At 41.7% G+C, this 20,692-nt stretch overlaps 1 protein-coding gene across 13 annotated transcripts in view; it reads right to left on the bottom strand.

The window, feature by feature from the left end:
- Positions 1 to 6,442, bottom strand: part of MYCBP2 (MYC binding protein 2) — a 176,381-nt gene extending 169,939 nt beyond the window's left edge. For 12 of the 13 annotated variants that reach the window (XM_042460905.1, XM_042460907.1, XM_042460909.1 and 9 more), the window contains exon 1: positions 5,992 to 6,442. In XM_042460905.1, the coding sequence (XP_042316839.1) occupies positions 5,992 to 6,323 (332 nt within the window). In that variant the 5' untranslated portion in view covers positions 6,324 to 6,442. The remainder of the gene's footprint in view (positions 1 to 5,991) is intronic. The other variant, XM_042460917.1, reaches the window with a different exon arrangement.
- Between the last annotated feature and the right edge of the window lie 14,250 nt (positions 6,443 to 20,692).

Below are 20,692 nucleotides of genomic sequence, written 5' to 3'. Positions count from 1 at the left end.
TGACTTACACTGGGAAACATGCGCAACCATACCTGACCACATAAAGGCCAAGAACCTGTATGGTAGAGTACAGCATAACAAGTTCCACAGGTGGAACTACGCTACTGGATATACTCAACTATAAGTCAATCTCATGTATAAGTCAAGCACAAGTTTTGAGGCCAAAATTATGGCTTTTGACATGACTCGTAGATAGCTCGAGTGTAAAACTTGGGAGGCTCCTTCAGTGTGTGTATGGCAGAGGGAAGTAGCAATCAATACAAGGCTTCAGTGTTTCAGCCCTCACTCCTGAAACAACAAAGCTGGTGGATGGGATAGGGACTGTTAAACAAATAGCAATGAATCAATCAATCACCAAGGACTATTTGCTTGGGTCAGGACAGAAAGAAACTGCATGGGGAAAGCTGAAAGAGCTGTTAACACATTACCATACTGACTTGTAAATAAATTGACCTAGTATTTGGGGATAAACTTTTGGACATTTTTTTAGACTTATAGACAAGTAAATACAGTATGTCTCATCTCTTAAACTTCTCCCCAGATTCACCATTCAGCTGCTGCAGTCCCGATCTAGATCCATTTCAATTTGGTTTCAGACCTCACTATGGAACAGACAGCCTTGGTTGCCTTGATGGATGAGTTACGTAGGAAACAGGACAGGGGGAGTGTGTCCCAGTTGGTTCTACTGGACCTTTCAGTAGATACCATTGACCATGGTATCCTTCCAGGCCACCTCTCTGGGATGGAAGTACTGTTATACAGTGACTCTAATCCTTCTTGGAGGGGCGAACCCAGAAGGTGGTGCTGGGGGATTCCTGCTTGACCCCCTGGCCATTGACCTGTGGGGTTCCTTAGGTTTCTGTGTTGTCCCCTGTGCTATTTAACATATACATGAAACCACTAGGAGAAGTTGTCTGGAGTTTTGGGGTACAGTGTCATCAATATGCAGATGATACTCTACTACTCCTTTCCACCTCAATCCAAGGAGACTGTCCTTGTCCTATACCAGTATCTGTCATCAGTAATGGACTGGATGAGGGTAAACAAGTTGAAACTTAATCCAGACAAAATAGATGTGCTTCTGGTCAGTCAGAAGGCAGATCGAGGAATAGGGATCCAGCCTGTGTTAGATGGGGTTACACTCCCACTGAAAATGCAGGTTCGCTGTTTGGGGGTACTCCTGGGCTCAGCTGTGAGCCTGGAGGTCCAGGTCTCTACAGTGACCAAGAGTGCTTTTGAACATTTAAAGCTTGTGCACCAGCTGCATCCATTCCTTGAGACACCATCTGGCCTTAGTAGTACATGCCTTGGACTAATGTTACATCTCATTTGGACTACATGGGGCTGCTTTTGAAGAGTGTCTGGAAATTTCAGCTGGTCCAAAGAGCTGCAGCCAGGTTGTTACCTGGGGCAGGTTACAAAGACCACATAACGACCCTGTTGAAACAGCTCCACTGGCTGCCAGTTTGTTTCAGGGCACAATTCAAAGTGCTGGTTATGACCTCTAAAACCCTGTATGGCTCAGTCCAAGCAAGATTGGTGGAGAGGCGAGAGGGGGCCTTTTTGGTGGCTGCCCCTAGACTCTGGAACTCCCTTCACAGGGAGATCAGAATGGCTCCCTTCTTGTTGGCCTTCCACCAGCAGACTAAGACCTACCTGTTCAGACAGGCTTTTAAAATGGAATGTATGTAAAGGACCGGCTTGGGATGTTGCTTCATTTGAAAGTGTTTTATACACTTTTATCTTTATAAAATGTATTTTATTCTTTTAATGGCTATCTGTTTTAATATTGTAATAATCTAATTCCTTTTTAATGCACCTCTTTTCTATGTTTTTAATTGTATTGCTTGTTTAATATTATGAAGCCGTTCTGAGTCCTACTTCTGGGAAAACAGTGGGATACAAATAAATATAATAATAATAATAATAATAATAATAATAATAATAATAATAATAATAATAAATATAATTTAAAAAAACCACTGCATCCATTCAGTGGCTGGTGTGGTGTGGAAGGGGATCACAGAAGTATCTCTCCCCTCAGTATATCAACCATTACATCCAATCCGCGGGAAAATCCTTTGGGGTGTCCCAGAGGCCCCAGCAGTTGATGTAACTTTCTGGCATCGGCCCAGGGACAAGGTAGCCTACCTCTTCCATCTTTCTCTTCGACGCGCCACCAGCACTGAATTGCTGTTTGGGGTGGGGGTGGGGGGGGGGCTAAAGCAAGCCTAATGTTGGGTGGAGGTCTTGTTGATGTAAAGAGAAGATGATAATGTGAATCACTGTAATGACCAAAGGAGGGGGGGAAACCAGGATAAATGCAAATATATCACCCAAAAGGGCATATGTTGTGCATCTGTCACTAACAGGATGGGCCAGTCAACATGTTATCCAGCCAAGAAAATATGACGACAAAAAGACAATACTGATTCTGATAGGACTGATAGAAAAAATAAGCTTAGATTTAATATCATTCCCTTCCGAAGAGGAGATGTTAGAGATGAGATTCTATAAACAGCAGGAGGCAAAACCTAGGAATTTCCATGTAGCAGCCTCAACAATTTGGAGTAGGAATTAAACTCACCCCCTGGAAAGGGACGAACAGTCACCGTGCAGTTTTTCACTGTACTTTCCTCCCAAATAGTGTTGCTGCTGCTTCTTTCTTTTTGTACCCAGTACATAAAGATATAGGGAATATAGAGCCAGTGTGATGTAGTGGTTTCAGTGATGACTACAAATCTGGAGACCAGGGTTGAAATCCCCGCTTGAACATAAAAGCCCACTGGGCAAGACATATTCTCTCAACCTCAAAGGATGGCAATACCAAACTCACTCTGAAGAAAGTTGCCAAGAAAACCCTATGACAGGTTTTCATTAGTGTAGCCATGTCAAAAATGACTTGGAAGCACATAACAACAACCTGGATTTTATAATACATCTTGCCTTCTCAATGTGTGAATTATCATGCTCTGAACAGGTATCTGAATAAATGCAGCAGACTGAAATCAATGGAAGTTTGTGTTAACTAGTATTAGATCCCTCCCACTTTTTTTAAATACTTAAACAGACTAACACTGGTATGTCTCTGTAAGCAGTCCTAATATCCTTAATATTATTTAAGGCTCCTGTGAATTTCATCTTCCTTAATGTCAGCTACTGGCTCCAGCAAATCAAGGGTAATCAAATGATACTGAGAAATCTGGTACTTGTTGCTCATTATCTAAATCTGGATCTGGCATCTTTTGTTTTGAACAAAAGATGGCATCTTGCATTTTAAAAAAGATGTGTAAATCACATTATCCTATGGAGAAAAGCACTTCTATTCCAAAATCCCCAGTTACAAGAAAGTGAATTAAAAAAATACCTTACACCTTCAGTAAATACTCAAACCTACTTCAAAGTATCACCACAGTTTCACAAGAAGTGAATATAATTAACACTGTGTATTGCCTAATCCTGTATATATTTAGGCAAATCCAACAATCAGTTATTGGACTGCTAACTTCTACTTATTGTATTGTTGCATATGTGTGATTATGTACAGGATTAGGGTACACATAGCATTATAATTAATGCTATGTGTAGTCACAGGGAAACTGTAGTGATACTGGTATATACAATAGTAGACTGGTAACCTTTACCTGGGAGCCAGCATGTTGTAGTAGTTTGAGTGTTGGACTACATAAGAGTCGGATCCCCACCTTAGGGTCAGAATTAAGTGAGAAATTACTTGAAGGCACACAACAACGAACCCTGTACTTTCGGGTCTAGAATGGACCTCTGCTTTTTAAACTAAGGGATGTGGGCTATAAAATCCAAAGACAAAGTAAGCACCTCTTTCCTCAACTTGTATAGGTCACCTTTCATTAGCATAGTAAACTTGTAGAGTTCTTTGGATGACTAGCATTACATATAAATAATGCCTCTGCCAAAAATGTGATTAATTCAGTGAACGGTCCCCTTGGATTCAATCTCTTCCTAAATTACTCAATCTGTACATGATCCCAAAGCCAGAAGTTCAAATACATACCATATTTCTTATTTGGTGTGTCACCAGTCCTTGCTATTGGTATCTCCCTGGTCTGGCCTCTCCCACGATCAACATGCAGTTGCTCAGCACAAAAATAAACCAGATCTTTAAGAGTGCCACGTGTATCTATAGGACCACATAAACAAGTGCCAGCTGTACCACTTAACAGAAATCTGCCACCTCTTCCAACTTTGACTTTCTTCTAGGGTTAAAGGAATAAAAATTACAACCAGTCATCTTTAACTGGCACATGCTAACGTTTTAACTGTGATTTCAGGTATTCAGGTTGCTCGATGATACTAACATTACAGTAAAGAAGCTTATTATGTCCTCATCCTAAAACAGTATGTTGGTCAACCTTTGTCTATTCCGAAAGCAGTGCATCTTCTCTCAGACATTAAGAGAGGCGTATTCTTAATTGACAGGTCCTTACAAGTTTAATATGCTTGTACAGTAAACTGAGACAGCATGTTCACTTCTGTTCAATTAGCTGGTAACACCTATACTGTCTGCAAAGGACTCATGTGGAAAAATCTCCTTTCTTCCAGAGGGGGAAGATGTTGTGTCAGGTGTTATGTTCAAAATCCACATGGTTTAAATAAAATCCTTGCTTGCAAGCAAAACTGATATTGTCAAAATTCAGAGGTTGGTTTCACATTCTACTTTATTATTATTATTACTATACTTTACTTATATAGCGCTGTAGATTTACACAGCGCTGTACATAGTGTCAGTAAAATCGATAACAACAAAACCTGCCAATGGTGCACATTCTACAGGATTATAACAATATCCATATAAAACAATAGATAATAATACAAGGTAGAAGTAGATAAAATAAGCAGGCAACAAATTAAAAACATCAAATATCAACCAGATAAACAATCACGCAATGCCTGGGAATGCCTCCCTGAACTTAATATTCTGGCATGTATCCCTTGGTAGGCAACCCTACAAGAAGGGAAGAAAAGACTATCAGTAGAATAGGCCTGAGGCATCAGGTTTCAATTTGTGGAAATCTACAACTGCCTTGAAAGATGTGACTTCTTCTTATTAAGAATTATCCAACATTAAGCGCAAGTCCTCTTTCTCCCTTAGTTTGCATGCATTCAGGCAAATGTGGATTAAGGGGACAGGACACTGCAAATGATAACAGTGACAATGGTTTAATGCTCAAGACAAAACAGGCTGCATGCTGACAATGTACCCTGCACTGCAAGACAAGGACTATGACGCTAACTCTGGCATGCCTTGTTATCTTCCTAAAGGTTTACCAAGAGGTACACTAGCATAGAGACCCATAGCTGAACTACCCATGTGAGCCTCCAACAAAAGAGAAAGCAGTGGCTTCCTAATCCAATATATCCAAGGAAGCCATGAGGTATTGGCCCCTGGCTGCGTCCATTCGCTTGAAGCAGCAGGGATGCCTTTGTAGGAAATGTTTAGCAGGGCTCTCAGAGACAGCAGAATCACACCTTCCCCACATTACAACCCACTTGCCTTGTGTTGAACCCAATTCTACACAATGGGATTAGAAGCCACATACGTAGGGCTATAGTGTTGGGACCCAATTCAATGGAAAAGACACAGTGTGGCAGAGTGGTTAGAGCGCTGGACTAAGGCACCCGAGGCCAGGGTTTGAGTGCCAACCCTGTGGCCAATGTCTCTTGGATGCTGACCAGAGTTGCACCATAGAGATGATTCCTAGAGAGGACGCTACTCCGCCAGGCGTTTGTAGCTCCTCCAGTGCAACTCTATGGTCAAAGTCTGGCAGGCGTGGGCCATAGAGTTGCGCTGGAGGACCAGGAGATTCCTAGAGCGGTGTTTGTGGGGGAGATGGGGTTCCGGGGGTAACAAAGGCTGCGTCGTGGGCGCCGTGGCAGTTAAATCGGTGTCAGAGCGGATTATTTCCGCCGCGAGGGCGCCGCCATGTGCCGCTTCCCTCCTGCGCGTCCTACCTCCCCAGGTGTCCCCCGGCCTGCTCCCTCTCGCTCAGCGCCGCCGCCGTGTAGATCCTCCGGTACCTCTCCGCCAAGGCCCGGCCCGAAAGGAGCAGCTGGTAGCGGCCACGGCATCCTCCTCCTCCTCCTGCTCCGCCAGAAGGAGAGGCCAGCCCTGACGCTGCTGATGGGGCCGGCCATTGGGATGCGAAGGCGGCGGCGGCGGCGGCGGCGGCAGGCTCCCCGGGCCCCATGGCCGCGCAGGTCCCACTGCTGCTGGGGAAAAGGAAGAAGCCACCACCGCCGCCGCCGGGCGCGGAGCCGCTACAGGAGGCAGGGACAGCGCTCATGGCCCCCTCCTCTTCTCCTCCTCCTCCTCCTCCTCACGCTCCGCCCTTCTTTCCTCCCTTCCTTCCTTCCTTCAGCGCCTCAACGGCCCTCCTGCTGCTGCCATCGCCGCCGACAGAGACAAACCAAAACCCACCCGCCCGGCCAGCACCTCCTGACTGACTGACTGCTGGGCTGACTGACAGGCCTTACGCCCCGCCCCCTTTGCCCTCGCGATCCCTCCCTCCCTCCTCGCGCATGCGCAGACTACTAGGCAGAGCGGGAAGCGAGTTGCTGCTGCTGCTTAGGCCCGAGCCCAGGGCGCGAGACGGGATGCGTACACGCATGCGCTCACGCGCGCGCGCGCGCTTCTTCTTCTCCCCCGCCCCTTCGTCTTTTCTTTCTCCCACTGTCTTTTCTCTTCCGTGTGTGACCCGCCCACCTCGGTCGGGAGTGCGCGTGCGCAACGATCTCCTTTTGTGTGGCCCCACCCACCCTCTTCTTCCCCTCCTTCTACTTCCTGGTCTTTGACTCGCGCAGGGAGGGCAGCGCATGCGTAGAAAGCTGCTCCTTCCCGTTGGACGTCCCTCTTTCGCTGTTTGATTGTTTCTTTGTGTGTTCGTTCGGTTGCCTTTGGGGGGCGCGCGAGAGCAACGGCTGCAACTAGAAATAGTGGCTAAGAAAAACCCGTGTTGCATCTGCACTGGAGAAATAACCCGGTTTGGAACCGCTTTAACTGCCCTGGCTCAAGGGTGTGGAATTCTGGGAGTTGGAGTTTGTTGTGGGCCCCACAACAAACTCCAAGTCCCAGAATTCCACACCCTTGAGCCAGACAAAGAGTTAAAGCGGTGCCAAACTGGGTTATTTCTCCAGTGTGGATGCAGTCCATGTTATTTTTCAGCAAAGCACAACCACACACCTCAGATTGCAACTAGGCTCTAAAATTCTTAATCCATTCAGGAAATACAATAAGTGTACATTAAAGTCAATATTTAGTACGGCTTGAGCATTGGGACTATGACTCTGGAGACGATGGAAACCCATTGGATGCTTGGGCAACGAGTCACACTCTCTCAGCCTCAGGGGAAGCTCCTCTGAACAAATCTTGCCCAGAAAACCCCATGATAGGTTTCCCTTTGGGTCCAGCGTGAGTCAAAAAGAACCTGAAGGCAAACAACAACAACAACCTTGCAGTCATCTTAACTGCAGGCAAAGATGGTTCCACAGAAGTGATGCTGCTGTTACAAGTCTGAATAAGTGGGAGACAAAAATGAAGGCTGTGCAGATGCTTCCACCTTTCGTTGTGGTTAAAAACTATGGAGAGAGACCACACTTGTATAATAATAATAATAATGATAAAATTTATCCCGACCCTTTCTGTAATACATTCTGTAATTGCTTACAGCAATTAAAACATACATTCCCACATCCCAAAATCCCACCCACCCCTTAAAATACAATTAAACAGTTTGGAATTAAAACATAGCATAAATATATCTTAAAACAATAAACAAACAAACAGCAACTGCAGCCAAGTCAGGGTATAACAAGTGGGCCTTGTTTTGGTGGCTGGGGATCTAGTTGGGAAAAGCCTGCCAGAAGGGCTCCATCTTAACAGCTCTTTTAAAAGGTGGTACTGTAATGTGACGCATCTCTTCCGGCAGGCCATTCCACTTAACGTCTTCATTAAGATTCCTATTAAAGTCTTCCTCTAGCTGATGACATTGAATAGTGTTACTTATAAAACTACAAATCCCAGGATTCCATAGGATGGAGGGACAGCTGTTAAAGTGGTGTCAAACTGCATTATTTCTACATGGACCCTGTATTTGTATTAATGACCACAGCGTGGTAACCACTGTGGTTATATTGCAACCAAGTGTGGTACGCCAGTACAGGAGAAGAGAGTTTTGAAAGCGGACATGTATTTTCACACTTTCACTTACTGCATAAGCTCATAATGTAATTCTGCAATTATGAAGGAAGTGGGAGGAGGTCATACTAGTACTCTTGCTAGTTGCTCCTCTTCCTTTTAGGACTAGTAAATGGATGTGTTTTTATGCAAGAAGTCAGGTTTTTAAAAATAAAAATATTTAGAAAGTGACATATTAATGATAGCAGAAATTTTTACTTTGCTCCCCCCCCCAACACACATATTTATATATAACATACTTAACACTAATGGCTGTGCTGTTTTTCCATCTGAGACATGCATCATCCAAATTGTGGACGTCTGCTCTGGCCTCCCTGATTGAATCTACACATCAGGTGTATGGTCTGCCTCTCTGCAGCCTTCTACCTTCCCCAGCATTATTCCCTTGTAAATAAGGAGACCTTGGTCTGGGGAATTTATCATTAGCTCAAACAGAGGAGCGGTCTCTATCCTATGTATACGAAGGTAGCCAAGGTAAATAGGTCAACAGAGACAAGTTTTATGAAAACTGAATACTGTTTATTATTCATTCACACATAAGACAATCATACACTCGCACAATCATCCAAGAACTCAGGAATATGGTTATATTCACCTGTATTGGTGGTGCTCCAGGTCCAGATTGATGAAGACTCAGCAACACGGAGGGGAAGGAAGGAGGGGGAGTGGATTGGAACTATATCAGAACTCAGACTGACATGAAGCCTGTCTGAATTCTAACATGGAACTTCGAACAAAGGAAAAACTGGACTTTAAATAGGTTCCTAGTCACGTAGCCAGTGGAGGCTCTTGTCCTACATCAAAGTAAACCAAATTTACACATCACTTGATCCATAGGCATCCCCAGCCATGGGAAAACTATTGTTGCCGGAATGGCTTGTGTCTGTGAAACATCTCCCAGTCATAAATCTGTCTCCTAGGTGTGAAGGAATATTTCCTGTTTGCAACTCCTAAGTAAGGCTGCTGCCTACGTGGTCTCTCCACTTTCAGGTCATGGCAGCCAAAGGACAGCTCCCATAACGCCTTTCCATTAGGGTCATCAGGAGACATACTTCACCCTATGGATGCAGAACTTGCTTGGAGGCCTCTATGATCAAGTGATGCCAGGGAAAAGGGGCCACCTGATTACCTCCACAGATGCATTTTGGGATAGGGATTTTGGGGGTATTTTTATAAAATTCCAGACTTGATAACACCCTTTTCTAATGAATTGTGCCTTCTCATGATGTGGCCAAAGTACAACAGCCTCAGTTTTGTCATCTTTGCTTCCAGGGAGAATTATTGGACCCAACTGTTTATCTTTTTTGGCCAGCCACAGTATTCTCAGGACTCTTCTCCAGCACCACACATCGCAAATTAGTTTGTTTTCTTCCCTGTCCAGCTCTCATATCTGTACATGGTAACATGAAGGGGGAGCTGTGTTGGCAAATTCAAACAAAAATCCACCAAAGAGTGATATCTTTATTATCCAACCGAAATGCACAATGTACTTGTTGCAAGCTGTCGAAGGTGATGGGGAATAGAGTTCTGAATTTAGTGTTTAGTTGTATATTTTTACACTTTAGGATCTTGTTTAGTTCTTTCACGGCTGCCCTTCCCATTCCTACTCTTCTGATTTCTTGGATGCAGTCTCGATTCTGATCAGTGTTTGATTCAAGGTATGGAAAATCTTTATTTCAATTTCCTCATTATCTGGGTTTGAATGAATGTAGTTCCTCAGTGGTCATTATTTATGGCCTGGGACAGACTGCCCGAAAAGAGCGGCCTGCCAGCAGCCTGTTTCCTCTGGAGAGAAGCCACAGCGGCCAAAACGTGTGGCTTCCCTCCAGATGAAAAAGAACCTGGGAAAAGCAGGTTCCTTTTCCGCCACAGGGCAGACGTAACAAGTGTGCCAATGGCACACTCTACATAAGCAATATGCAGCAATGTGCAGATGTTGCGCGGTGCTTACGTTACAATGGCGGTGCCCGTGTACATGGGGCACCGCCATTGTAACGCCCCTGCTGCATATTAGGCTTAGGGACAGTGCAGTTGCCACACGGTCCCTGACCCTAAAAGCGGTGCCAGTACAGTGCAAAAGGGCAGTATGTACCACGCCTTTGTGTTTTTTGTTGTTGTTGTTGTTCAGCAGTAAGCCCGTTTTTGGACTTTTTGGGGGCTTCTGGAATTTGCATGACTTAAGCAGTTAATAACAACATGCCCACCTTAAAGGTTGTTTTTGATGAATTGGAGCATGATGCAAACTGAAAATAAATCAGAAAATGATTTAATGAGGCTCTGTATTGTCTTGGTGGTGTGTCCCCACCACTACTGCCACTCTTCTCTCAAACGTTAAGTGCTATTGGACTTTTTCCAGATATGAGCAGCATCTGTGCCATTATGCCAGCCATTTGCCTGCCTTCTTGATGACTAAGACATTGCTCAGCAATGAAGCTTAATGAGGCAGTGTGTAGTCCAACTTAAAAATGTGGATTTATGAAGGCTTTGTTCAATATTAAGTCTGTTTGCTTGTGTGTGTGTGTGTGTGTTTTAAATTGGCTATTTTTATAGTTTGGCCTAAAAACCCAAATGTACCAGATCCCATTTGATCTTGGAAGCTAAGCAGGGTCAACCCTGTTTAGTCCCTGGTTGAGAGACTGCCAATGTAGGCTATATTCCAGAGGAAGGAACTAGCAAAACCGCCTATTAAGAACATGCTATGAAATCCATGGCATCTCTATAAGTCAACAAGCAACTTGAAGACACACACACACATTTTTATACTTAGTTTCCAACATTCTGTTTCTGTCACCCACTGAGATGTCAAACTCACAGCTTGTCAAAGAAACAGAAGGCAGGCAATCAGTTTGTAAGAAGACGTATATCAGATCTAGTGTTATAAAATTGTTTAGTCTGGGTTGAAGACTCTGGGGAATGGAAGGTAAAGGGGTAAAGGTTTAAGAGGGCCAGAATGACTTGATAAAGGTATTTAATAGTTACTCAATGGCATGGCCAGTGTGTCAATTACATCTTTAATTAGGGAAATTATAGGTAATATCCCAGAATGACTAGGAAATGGCTTGACCTCTGGAAGTTGAAAGATGAGAATCATTTTCAGCAAAGGCATCTTGTCACCATTGCTCTCAGAAAGAGAAACCAAGCAAAATAGGTGCATATGTACTCAACGGAAGCATCTGCACGGAGTGGACAGAATGAGAAAAGACACACAGCTTCTGACATGTTTCATGCAGGTGCAGCATGACCCATATGTACAAGTGCACAGATGAACACTGGAAGAACCATCGTTTTACGTAAGCAACCTATTCTTTTTTAAAAAACTTTTTTATTTAACAGACAAATATACAAATATGCCAAAATATAAAAAAGCAAAAAGAACAATATATCATTATATTGGAATACATCATGATCAAATATGTCTTTTATCAACCTTTATATTCCTTCTGTTTCTTTATATCTTACCAACATTCATTCATTTTTTTTATTTAAAGAAAAAGAAAAAGAAAGGAAAGCAGTAAAAAAAAACCACACACACACAAAACAGTATCGTAAGACTTCCTCACTTCTAAATATTTCAATCTTTATAGACTTATAATATGGTTCCCCCTTTACTTATCCTTTTCTTATCTCCTTGTTATTGAATTTCTCTCCTATGATTTAACTAAATTTTAATCTGTAAAATTATTAACATAATCCTTATAGTAGTCCAGTCCTTATAGTAGTTTTCTAATGAGTTATCTCTTAATAATTGAGTTAGTTTATCTGCTTCCATGATATCATATATTTTCCAAATCCAGTCCTCTTTTGTGGGAATTAATTATTTTTTCCAATTTTGGGTGAAAACGATTCTGTTAGCTATAGCTAACAGATAAAATAGTATTTTTCCATTTTTTTTTCCAAATTGTCATCCAAAATTCCTAATAAAAATATCTCTGGTTTCAATTCTATTTTTATACCTAGTATTCCATTTATTGGTTAATTGATCATATTCCAATATTTTGTTGCTTCTCTACAATTTCACCAACGATGAAAAAAGGTTCTTGTTTTGTTTTTGCAAGAGGTGGCAGTGGAATTAGCTGGCAAATTTTAAAGTTAATCTTGGGTGTGTACATTTCTCTGATCTGCTAAGACTAATAAAACAAGAAAACTGTGTTGCTTAAGTGCAATAGGAAAATGAATAAATGAACCTGCTTCAAACTTGTTATCTCTCTCTTTCGACTGGGAATGGATCCCAAAATTCTTTCCATCTAACATCTTTGAAGCTGCCTGTTCTATTTAACCTGGACGGAAGTATGTGCAAGACACTGCAGCTGTCTTGCCAATGTAGGCTGGTCTGTTGTAGTGACTAAAACTGAGCTATAAATCAGAACTGAGTTATGAATCCTTCGGATAAACTATGAATCTAATTCTCTTTCCTGCCAAGAACACACTAGGTGTCTTAAGGCAAGCTATTCATTCTGAGCCACAGCCACCCTTTGGCAACATGGGTCTCATAACATATTATTGAATAATCCTTTATAACAGTGCAATACCTGTGAAGATTTTTAAGATTATATATGATACTTTATATATTAAATGCAGAATGCAAAACAATCACATGCCCTAGTGAGGTGTTGTTGTTTTAATTTGATATCGAGGTAAGCTAAAATGACTTTTGTATATGTTCCAGCCTGGTAAAGTTTGACCTCAACAAGCACAAACAGGGTGAATTTGAAACATATGCCACTCAGCTTCTCCTGATCTTGGCATCAAGGCACTGGATTTGCAGGATTAAATAGTCATGATCCAAAGATCTGCTGAGCCAAGCAAACAGAGGAAATTGGATGACATCACTGTCTCTAAATGCATGGCTAAGCCATGCCCCAATTCCTATTAACCATTTAACTGGTCTGGTGTGTTTAGTTTTAAACATTTTCCCCTCTAGTACAAGCATACCGTATATTTGCCTCTCAGGATAATTTCCCCCCAGTAGTTGCATATTTTCATAGGTATTTTCCAGGTGTTACAATGTCTATACGGCTATTACAGTATTTTATCTATTTTAATTGATTGCATGTACAGTGCTGTGTAAATTTACAGAGCTTTATAAGTTTAAATATTGCTCCCGTCAATATTGTGCAATAACAGTAACATTTTCACACAATGTCACTCGACATTGGGATTATCGCACGATTATCCTGTGAATAAAGAGGCAATCTAGCACCGCTTTTTATTCATGGGAAAATTCCATGAATAACAAGTGGTGCCAGAATGCCTCTTTGTTCATGGGATAATCGCAAGATAATTAAGCAATAACTGCAACATCATGAGACACTGTGTGAAAATCTTAGTGTTATTGCATGATATTGATGGGGGGTATATAACTATGCTCCCGTCTTTTTTGATAGTGTGATAAGGTTCAAATCCCTGTTCACACATGGAATCCCACAGGGTGGACTTGGACAAGTCACATTCTCTCACCCTCAGAGGAAGGCAATGGCAAACTTCCTCTGAACAAATTTTGCCAAGAAAACCTTGTGATAGGGTTACTGTAAGTCAGAAAAGACTTGAAGGTACACAACAATTACACTATTATGCCTCCTTTCTGAATATATGACTTTCTTTTTAAACATTTTACAGGAATGTTTTTAATAGTATTACATTTATATTGCATCTTTTATGTAAGCAGCTCAAGGCACTGTGCACAGAGATTCCCCTCATTTATATTGATTTTGAAAGATAATGGCTGGCACATGGTTAATAGCACAATTATCCTGTGCAGCTCATGGTCAAGGGAACTTTTAAACATGGGGCTCCATGCTCCTTGGGCATTTTCACAGTGCTCTATAGCACTATGGTTCCACTTTGACTGCTATGGCTGCATGCTACAGAATGCTGGGGCATATAGTTTGAGCAGAAGCAGTAGAGGAACTCTCTGGCTGAGAACTCTGAATGCCCCTCTCAAACTTCAAATCCCAGAATTCCAGAGGACAGAATCATGGCCATTCAAGAGCAATGATAGCTCTATAACTGGGTAGTGTGAAAGCGCCCCAGGTCACATTCACTAACAACTACACCATGCTGGCTGTGTGTATAGAAACAGTTTCCATTTTAACTCTAGCCCCCAGCCATCAACTCTCAGCCTGTTCCTCACACACACATACACAGTCCATACATATATATATTGGTGACATTCCCACACTTGACATCTCCTTCCTGGTGTGGTCCAAGCAAAGTCTCGCTGATGTACAGCTCCCTAGTTCAGCCCAAGCACTGAAGGTTTTGCAAGTTTTTGCAGTTTTCTTTGTCTCATACATGCCAACTAGTCCGAGACTGCTCATGTCGGTACTTCTTAACCCATCTTTCATAGTTGAGTGGATATTTAAAGTTCCAGTGATTAAAACTATATGTAATCCAAACTAAAATATAGGTATCTTTTTAACTAACTGTGGGAAATGTCAGATAAATGAGTACACAAAAGTCAGCCCCCACAGTTATAGACATGCCATTTTATCACACAGGAGGCTTACTGTGGGTTAAAGGCCTGAAAAATGCTCCAGGAGCATGAAGGTGTGATAGCTGGTCGTGCTTCTGAAGTGTCACTGAAGTGTCCCCTCTCCCATCCTCAAAGCGTTCACGGAGCAGCCGTTTCTTCCGTAACGGGAACTTCCGTTATGAAGAAATGGCTGCTCTGTAAATGCTTTGCTGACAGGAGAAGTCAGGGGACGCTTCAGTGATGCTTCAGAAGCGTGACCGGCTATCACACCTTCATGTTTCTGGAGTGTTTAACCAGCATTTTAACCACAGTGAACTCGAGTGTGATAATCTGCTGTACTTCTCTATTATATTTCTAAATGAAAAGCCAAATATCTGGAAATAATCAATGAGTGTGATCTGAGACACAACCCTACTGATTAACATTTGCCATCATCAATTAGCCACTTAAAGGTTTTGGTTTACTCTATAGATTAAAACAGTTAAATTACAGACCCAATAAATACAAAATAAGAAAAAACAGTTTGAGATTTATCAGGGAGCAAATCCCATTCAATTCAAGCAGACTTACTTCTGATCCAACTTGCTCAAGATCACAGAGCACACTGGACACTGAGGTAAGTTCTGGAAGGTAGTTTAACAATTTTTGGCTATGTTCTTCAGGACATAATAAAATAATCATAGTCAAATTTCAGGGCCACCTGCTAGGATTAGGGTCTGGATAATACCTGATTATGTTGCTCTGAGTGAGACAACTACAGTATTCCTATGTCTTATGAGCAATCCTCTTCTTGAAGACACTGACTGGTCCAGCTAGGATGCTCTTTGACTGGCTCTGAAGAACTTCCTGCAGTTGGTAGATGTTCTGCTTTGTGACTAAAATCCTTCAAAGTTGCCTGATCACCAGGATGCAGAGAAAATTTCACAGGTCTACCTTTTTCAGAGGCTGTATGGTGAGGCCACTGTAGGTATTCTTATTGCTGTTCGGCTGAAATAAATAATGTAGAAATAACAAATAAACAAATAATGTAGATAAATAATAAATAAATAAATAAATAATGTAGAAAAGGTTGCATCTGTTCTAAGATTGCATCTGTTTTATTTTATATGGTAACTTAGGAGTTTATCACATCACTAAAAAAACCTGGCTTATCTTTCCCATTTTGAATTCTAATTCAGGATGCAGCTAGATATTATCAGATGCATTTTGCCACCGATGCCACTATCCGAGTGCAGCCCAGCTAATTTCTGGCTAGAATCCAGTGGCATCGGTGGCAAAATGCATCTGATAATATCTGGCTGCATCCCGAATTAGAAGCTCCCAGCTTTGCAAATCGGCCGGCTAAGCTTGGATTGTAGCCAGAGGTTAGCTGGGCTACTCTCGGCTGGTGGCATCGGCAACAAAACATGTCAGATAACACCCGGCTGCATCCCTAATTAGAATGCAAAATGGAAAAGGAAAGCCAGATTTTTTAGCAATGCGATAAACTCCTTAGTAAAACTGAGTATAAAGATTGAAGGATGCAATCAGCTACCTGTGTGCACTTACTTACGCTAAAAAGAGATGGACAAAATACAAATAAATTAGGTAACAAAGCCAATTCCCAAGACTGTGCTATTCTGTTGTATAATGGGCCCTGCTTTCATGCTTGGTGTTTCTCTGCAATTGCCATTTTTACAGACCAACAGGATGTAGTTGTTACTTTTATTGTTTTGATCCAAAATTGTTTTTCCCCCTTTTAGATTAATCAGTCAACCAAATGATAGATTAATGATTAAGATCAGAATGGCCTACATAGGATATATGGGGAAAGGAACAAGGGAGAAAAAGAGAGAAGAAATAGTGCCTTAATTGTTTATTTAATACTTTCAATAATTAGAGAAGTTATCAAACTTCATTACAAACACATTAAACAATAAGGCCATTAAAACACCACAATAATCAATCTGCATTCCTGTCAAAGCTAGCGCTCAAACAGGGGCTTAAATAGGAAAGCAGAAGTGTAAAGCTGGATCAGATTTTCACTAGAGTCTCTCTCTTCACATAAGTCACATTCCTATGTATGCGCTGTCATTCCCCATGGCATTCCATTAGTCTCTGATTAAACCTCCTGTCTTAGATCTAAATTGTCTTGTGTTTGTTTGCTACTGATATCACATAATTTCATCACCACCCAGTCCAGTCTGACAAGCCAGATATTATATATGGCTTTTCAGAGCACCTGAGCCCTTATTAAATACTTCCACTTTGTAAGTAAACCATTACACTGCTTCCTGTTGATCTTGGCTGGGACGATTAGTAACCAACAGCCTTTAATGTCTTCGATGATTTGCTTCTCTGTCTAAATGCCTCTAATGTCAGTTGCTCTTCTAACATGCATGGGAGTATGGAGAGAGGAGACTATAATTACTGGTCTCTTCTTATAGGTGTGTCTATGTAAAGGGACAAAACACTGCTATTTCTAAAACAGAAAATAATGAGGGAACACACCTAATTAAAGCACACACAGGAGGATAAACTGCTATTGTGTCAATTTATGGCAATTTCTTACCATTGTAAAGTAATAGCACTTTGATTCCACTTTATCTGCCATGGTTTGATCCTATGGAATCCTGGGATTTACTGTGTAGAGAAGAATGCTTAGAATTCTCAGCCAGCTGGCTCCTGAATACACAACTACACCAAACTACACAACCCAGGATTCCATAAATTGGAGCATCACTAGGGTTGGCCTCACCCAGTGTGATAATCCATGGTGTCACCCCCACATTGACCTCCTCCCCTACAATACCATACAGAATCCTTAGTAATGTTTTTTGTACCAATGTTATGCATAAATCATAAATCCCCTATATCACTGAATGTATTGGCAATAGTTGTGACATGAACAACTAGCAAAATTAAAATTATACCTTTAAGTTACACTATCATAGGCACAGACTGCATGTATTTACATGTACATTTTTTCATGTGGTTAAAGTGAAAAATTGGTAAAATGTGCCGTTTTAAAAAAATATTTTAAAATAATAAAAAATATTTTTTTGAAAATTCATTTTTTTAAATTAAATTAATTCTTTTAGAGCCTGGGGCCTCTCCTTTTCTCTTCCCACTGAGCCTCACTCCACTCACATAATCTTGTCAGTGTTTTAAAAGGAGGCAGGCAAACTCCACAGCCCATTTCTGGCAAAAGGCAGATGTTTGGGGACCAGTGGTGTAACCCCCCATTAGGGTGTCACCTGGTGTGGAATAAACCCACCTAGTGATGTCCCTGCGCTGAAGCCATGGCAGTTTAAGTGGAAGCATAGTGCTATAATTGTATAGTGTGAAAGGTCCCTATGCAAGAGACTATGACTCCTCCCTCCATAACTGTCATCTTCCGGCCTGCGAGGGACTTGACCAAGCAGGCCCAGCTCCATCAGGGCTAGCCTGGAAGAAGAGACTCCTCCTTCCATAACTGCCATTCTCCGGCCTATGAGGGAGTTGACCAGGCAGGCCCAGCTCCATTAGGGCTAGCCTGAAGAAAGGGACTCCTCCCCCCATCACTGCCATCCTCCGGCCTGCGAGGGAGTTGACCAGGCAGGCCCAGCTCCATCAGGGCTAGCCTGGAAGAAGAGACTCCTCCTTCCATAACTGTCATCTTCCGGCCCATGAGGAAGTTGACCAGACAGGCCCAGCTCCATCAAGGCTAGCCTGGAAGGAGACTCCTCCTTCCATAACTGTCATCTTCTAGCCTATGAGGGAGTTGACTAGGCAGGCCCAGCTCCATCAAAGGGGAAGGAATCTCAAGGTGAGACTGCTGTCTTGAAAATTGTGTGAGTGTATTTCTTCATTTGTTAGGATTGCTTTATTCATTCTGTGCAACTCTGATTCATGCATAATGTATCATGCTTAATAACTTCACCAGGGCCTGCCCCCTGTGATATCACATGGGTTCATCCCTAGATCTCATCTTTTGGTTCTGAAATCACATGGCCTTTGACAGTCATGACCTGGCAATCCTACCAGAGGAGTTGCTTCACTCATTGTGTCCACAAATATGTCATTTTATTTTATTTTTATGGGGAAAAAAGGAAACCCTGGTTTTCCATGAAAAGGGCAAACTCTACCATTCAACCCTTTTACTAAGTTCCCTGGACTCCCTGACAAGTCCTTGCAACAGATTCTTCCTCCACACATCTAATGAGAGTAAGCTTCCAGTGAGATATGAAAGGGCACAGTTTCCCCAAACCAGAAACAGAGGAAGAGAACAGAGCTGCCTTTCAAAGGGTTTAATGATCCCAAGGATCAGTTTCACTTTTCCTACAAAATTGTACAGTATGCTTTTGATGTGGGAGGTAAATACACTTCACAACAGGGTTGTGAAGACTAGCTAAATCATTATAAAAGTGCTTTGACAGCAAAATGCTAATCTAATTTGTTTTTAGTTAATACCATGACAGATTCAATCTGCTGGCTAGTTTTTCAGGTCTTCTAAGTGGTGCTTTGTTAATGCTCTGCATTCTTGTGGTAGACCTGCCTTTGCCAGTTCCTTGTAGGATAATTAACAAAATGTTGTATGTGTGTAATTTTGATTGTAATATTTTATTATTCTGTACTGTGACAGGTGTCACACAACTTTGCCTAACTGTAAACTGCTTTGATCTGTAAGGAAAAGCGGTATATAAATAAAACTTTCATTTTCTTATTATTATTTTATTAAAACTGAGAGGTGAGAAAACAGTGACCAACAAGTTATCATCAATTATTATTATTATTAACCTTTATTTATAAAGCACTGTAAATTTACACAGCGCTGTACATACAATCTTTTAGTTAGACGGTTTCCTGCCCTCAGGCTTACAATCTGTTCTTATATATTAAAATATCCTAAGAATTTTGAGCATTATGGATCAATATAGGGATGAAATAAAAGGCTAACATATAAGCAATTTTCCCATGTAAAATAGATTAAGATAATTTAGAAACAGTTATGTTTAAATTCTGAAACTCCCAGGATTCCTGTTTTAGAATATATATTTTTAGTTTCCGTAGGGCTGAAACTTGGGGGGAGGGTGTGTGTGCAAATGATTTGATGGTAATGTTGTAAAAATATGAGATGCGACCCATTCTCTTATGTTAGGTATATTGAGAAACTTCAGTGTTAGGGAACATGCCTGTCAAGCTATGTCTCCTGAGCTCCGTTAAAGGACAGTAATTATATTTTTTTACAGAGGTTTGAGACAAAGGCCGCAGAGTTGCATCCAGCCTAGATGGCATCTAGAACCTGATTTCTTCCTGGCACACATTGCAAGTCACTCTGTCCATGAACCCAGTTGGCATTGTGTCTTTATAAAATTTGGCAGCCCACATAATAGGGAGTACAATGCTAGTTTTCTGTCATGTTCTGCCAATTCTGCTCTATGAAGTCTGGCAACCCTACCCTGTTATTATTTCCTAGAATACTGTATACTCATATACTGTAGTTAATTGTGTACTAGAGTGATGAGAGTGAAGAAGCATCAATGGAAAAATGGTATAGAGGTGCTCTCCAATTGGGAAGGATGGAGAAGATGCCTTGATCTGGCAGCGGCAGTCCCAGTTAATCCTTTGTCCTCTTACTTTTTCAGCTGCTTTGAAAATGTCCCACTTTCTCTCTCCTCCACTTTCCACCATAGTTAATTTCACATGCTACAAGATCTGTTCACACTGTGATAGAATACTGTATTTCCATACCCTGTAGCCTCAGGCAAAGCAACATGCCACAAATTCTCCTAATTCTTGTGCTCTCTCTGATTAAACACTTTTGTCATCATGACCACACTCTGTTATTACTTGGCCACCTATGTCTTGGTGTTCATTTGTGAAATGTTGGAGGGTATACTCTAAACCTCTAGTGCACGCCTACTAGTGTGGAGCTCTTAAGTGTGCAGGAAAAATATATACATTTAAAGTAAACGATTAGAAACGGGAATGTTTGGGTAGGACTTAAGGGCAGAAAGAAAAAACAT

This window comes from Sceloporus undulatus, chromosome 3 (assembly GCF_019175285.1).
Source record: "Sceloporus undulatus isolate JIND9_A2432 ecotype Alabama chromosome 3, SceUnd_v1.1, whole genome shotgun sequence".
Lineage (NCBI taxonomy): Eukaryota > Metazoa > Chordata > Lepidosauria > Squamata > Phrynosomatidae > Sceloporus > Sceloporus undulatus.
This window is presented reverse-complemented; position numbering and strand designations above follow the sequence as displayed.